This window comes from Cynocephalus volans, chromosome 16, assembly GCF_027409185.1.
Source record: "Cynocephalus volans isolate mCynVol1 chromosome 16, mCynVol1.pri, whole genome shotgun sequence".
Taxonomy (NCBI): Eukaryota; Metazoa; Chordata; class Mammalia; order Dermoptera; family Cynocephalidae; genus Cynocephalus; species Cynocephalus volans.
Window position 1 is genome coordinate 8,252,707 of NC_084475.1, and position 2,972 is coordinate 8,255,678.

General features: G+C 37.0%; 1 protein-coding gene across 1 annotated transcript; it reads left to right on the forward strand.

Annotated features, from left to right (window-relative positions):
- The first annotated feature begins 2,306 nt into the window (after positions 1–2,306).
- LOC134364439 (small ubiquitin-related modifier 2-like) lies at positions 2,307–2,567 on the forward strand. Its single transcript, XM_063080360.1, has one exon. The coding sequence runs from the start codon at positions 2,307–2,309 to the stop codon at positions 2,565–2,567; it is 261 nt and encodes an 86-aa protein (XP_062936430.1).
- The last annotated feature ends 405 nt before the right edge of the window (positions 2,568–2,972 follow it).

The following is a 2,972-nucleotide window of genomic DNA, read 5'->3' on the forward strand; positions in this document are numbered from 1 at the left end:
ATGTATCAGCAAAAAACAGAAAAAGAAATTAAAAAAAAAAATTTACAGAGCCGGCCCATGGGTCACTTAGGAGAGTGTGGTGCTGATAACTCCCAGGCCGTGGGTTCAGATCCCTATATGGTCATGGCTGGTTAGCTCACTTGGGAGAGTGTGGTGCTGACAACACCTAGTCAAGGGTTAACATCCCCTTACCGGTCATCTTAAAAAAAAAAACAATTTACAATGGTATAAGATATAAAGTACCTAGCAATAAATCCACTGAAATAAGTGCAACACATTTACATAGACTATTATAGCATATTGTTGAGAAAATTAAAGATTATCTAAATGAATGCAGAGATATTTTATGTTCACAGACTGGAGAACCCAAATTATAAAGATATTCCTTCCTTAATTGACCTATAGATTCAATAAAATCCAAATGAAAACTACAGAAGGTTTTATTTTTCATTTAAAAATTTTATGGAAATGATTTAAAAATTTTATAGAAATACAAAAGGCTAAGAAGACACTCTTGATCAAGAGCAAGGTAGGAGAAGTTGTTCTTCCAGATACCAAGTCCTAGTTTAAAACTAAAGCAATTAAATCAATATGGTAATGGTGCAAAGATATAAAACCAGCTAATGGAATAGAATAGAGCAGCCAGAATATATCGACACTTGATTGTAGAATGTTGGCACTATAGAACAGTGGGGCGGGCTGGTTGTTTAGCTTATTTGGTCAAAGTGTGGTGCTGATTAGAATAGTGCAGAAAGGACAGTATTTGGTGGTGTTTTCAATAAATGGAAAAAAAAGGTAGATATTCATATTAAAAAAAGGAAACCTGATATTCATATTAAAAAAAGGAAACCTGACTCCCACATCATCCCATACACAAAAGTCGCTGCCGTGTAGGTGATATTGAAGAATAACTTAAGGACCTCAGGATAGGGAAAGATTTCTTTAACAGAGTACAAAAGATAAAGGAAAAGATTGATATATTTGACTATGTTAAAATAAAGAACTTTTGGGCCGGCCCGTGGCTCACTCAGGAGAGTGCAGTGCTGGTAACACCAAGGCCACAGGTTTGGATCCTAAAAAAAAAAAAAAAAAAAAGAACTTTTGTTCATAATAAGGCACCACTAAAGGATGAAAAAGCAAGCCAAAGAAAAGATATTTGCAAGAAGAATAATCCTCACTGCCTATACTATGAAAATATAAAGAACTTCCATAAATCAATAAGAAAAATACAACACAGTAGAAAAACAGGCAAGATAATTGCAAAGGCAGTCCATTAAAGAGGCTTCCCAAATAAGTAATAAACACATAAAAAGGTCTCAACATCATTAATAACCAGGAAAATATTAACTAAACTCATAATGAGGTACCCCAATACTATTAAAAAGAAGCCAGTCACAAAAAGTTGCATGCCGTGCAATTCCATTCTTATAAAGTTTAAGAAAAGGCAAATTCATATTTATGTGGTAAAGTATGAAGGAAAGCAAGGGAGAGATTACCATAAAATCATGATAATGATTAAACTTAGTTGGAAGTGTTGGGAAGGATAACACATGGGTGGACTCTGGGTTACTAGTGGTGGGTATATAGTTGTTTGTTTTATAACAATTAGTTAAGCTATAAATTCATGTTTTACATGCCTTTCTCTATGTGTTATATTTCAAAAGGAAAAGAAAATACATTAGTCTAAATCTTACCTCCCACAAAACAACCACTGAGCATTTCACAGACATTCATCTGTGAAGTTGTACATACATAGGACAGGCAGAAACAATGAAGTATTTTTTTAAAAATTATATACATAGACATGCTGTTTTAAAAACAAGAATCCTGAATTTCCAATAAATATTCTACACTACAAGAGGTATTTCTGAAGAGATCCCTTTGGTTTTAAGAGAATATGAAAAACATTGAGATGAAGTGATGTTTTCCAACTTTATCTTTCAGTTTTTAATTTAAAAAATTTTTTTAAGATGACCGGTAGGGGGATCTTAATCCTTGACTTGGTGTTGTCAGCACCACGCCCTCCCAGGTGAGCCACGGGCCAGCCCCCTAAGAGATTTGGGATATTTTAAGAGGAATAAATGAAGGAGCATGAGAAGCCAAATATGAGTCGTGGATTACTGCAGGGGTAACTGTGCGTGGGTAATGGCGGCGTGAAAAAATTTCTAAAAATCACGAATACGGAGTGAATTAGGCTTCCCCTCGACCACCGCTGCCGCCGCCTCCTCTCCTGCCGCTCCTGGTGGTTCTTGTGCGGATCTGGCACCTCTTTGTGAAGCGCAGTTGAGGAGACCCCGGCGCTCGCCATGGCCGACGAAAAGCCCAAGGAAGGAGTCAAGACTGAGAACAACGATCATATCAATTTGAAGGTGGCCCGGCAGGATGGTTCTGTCGTGCAGCTTAAGATTAAGAGGTACACGCCACTTAGTAAACTAATGAAAGCCTATTGTGAAGGACAGGCCTTGTCACTGAGGCGGATCAGATTCCGATTTGACGCGCAGCCAATCAATGAAACAGATGAAGATACAATTGATGTGTTGCAGCAGCAGACAGGGGGTGTCTGCTAGAAAGGGAACCTGCTACTTTACTCCAGAATTCTCTTCTTGCAGACCAGCAATGCATTCTCAGTTAGAAAACTGCAGTTTGGTTCCATCACATCCTGACTACTACAGTATAATTTTACAGTATAATTTTTGCTATTCTTTTATTTTCCCCTTCCCTGTTCCTTTATTGTACATAAAGTAACTGGTGTATGTGCACAAGCATATTGCAATTTTTTTTTTTTTAACTAAATGGCCAATGGTATGTTTTGATTGACATCAAGTGGAGATGGGATGGGGAAAAATACTGGTTCTGTGAAAATACCCCCTTTCTCCATTTGTGGCATGCTCATTCAGCTCTTATCTTTATATTCCAGTAAGTTATTTTGCTCTCACTGTTTTAACGACAACAACAACAACAAAAAACAACAT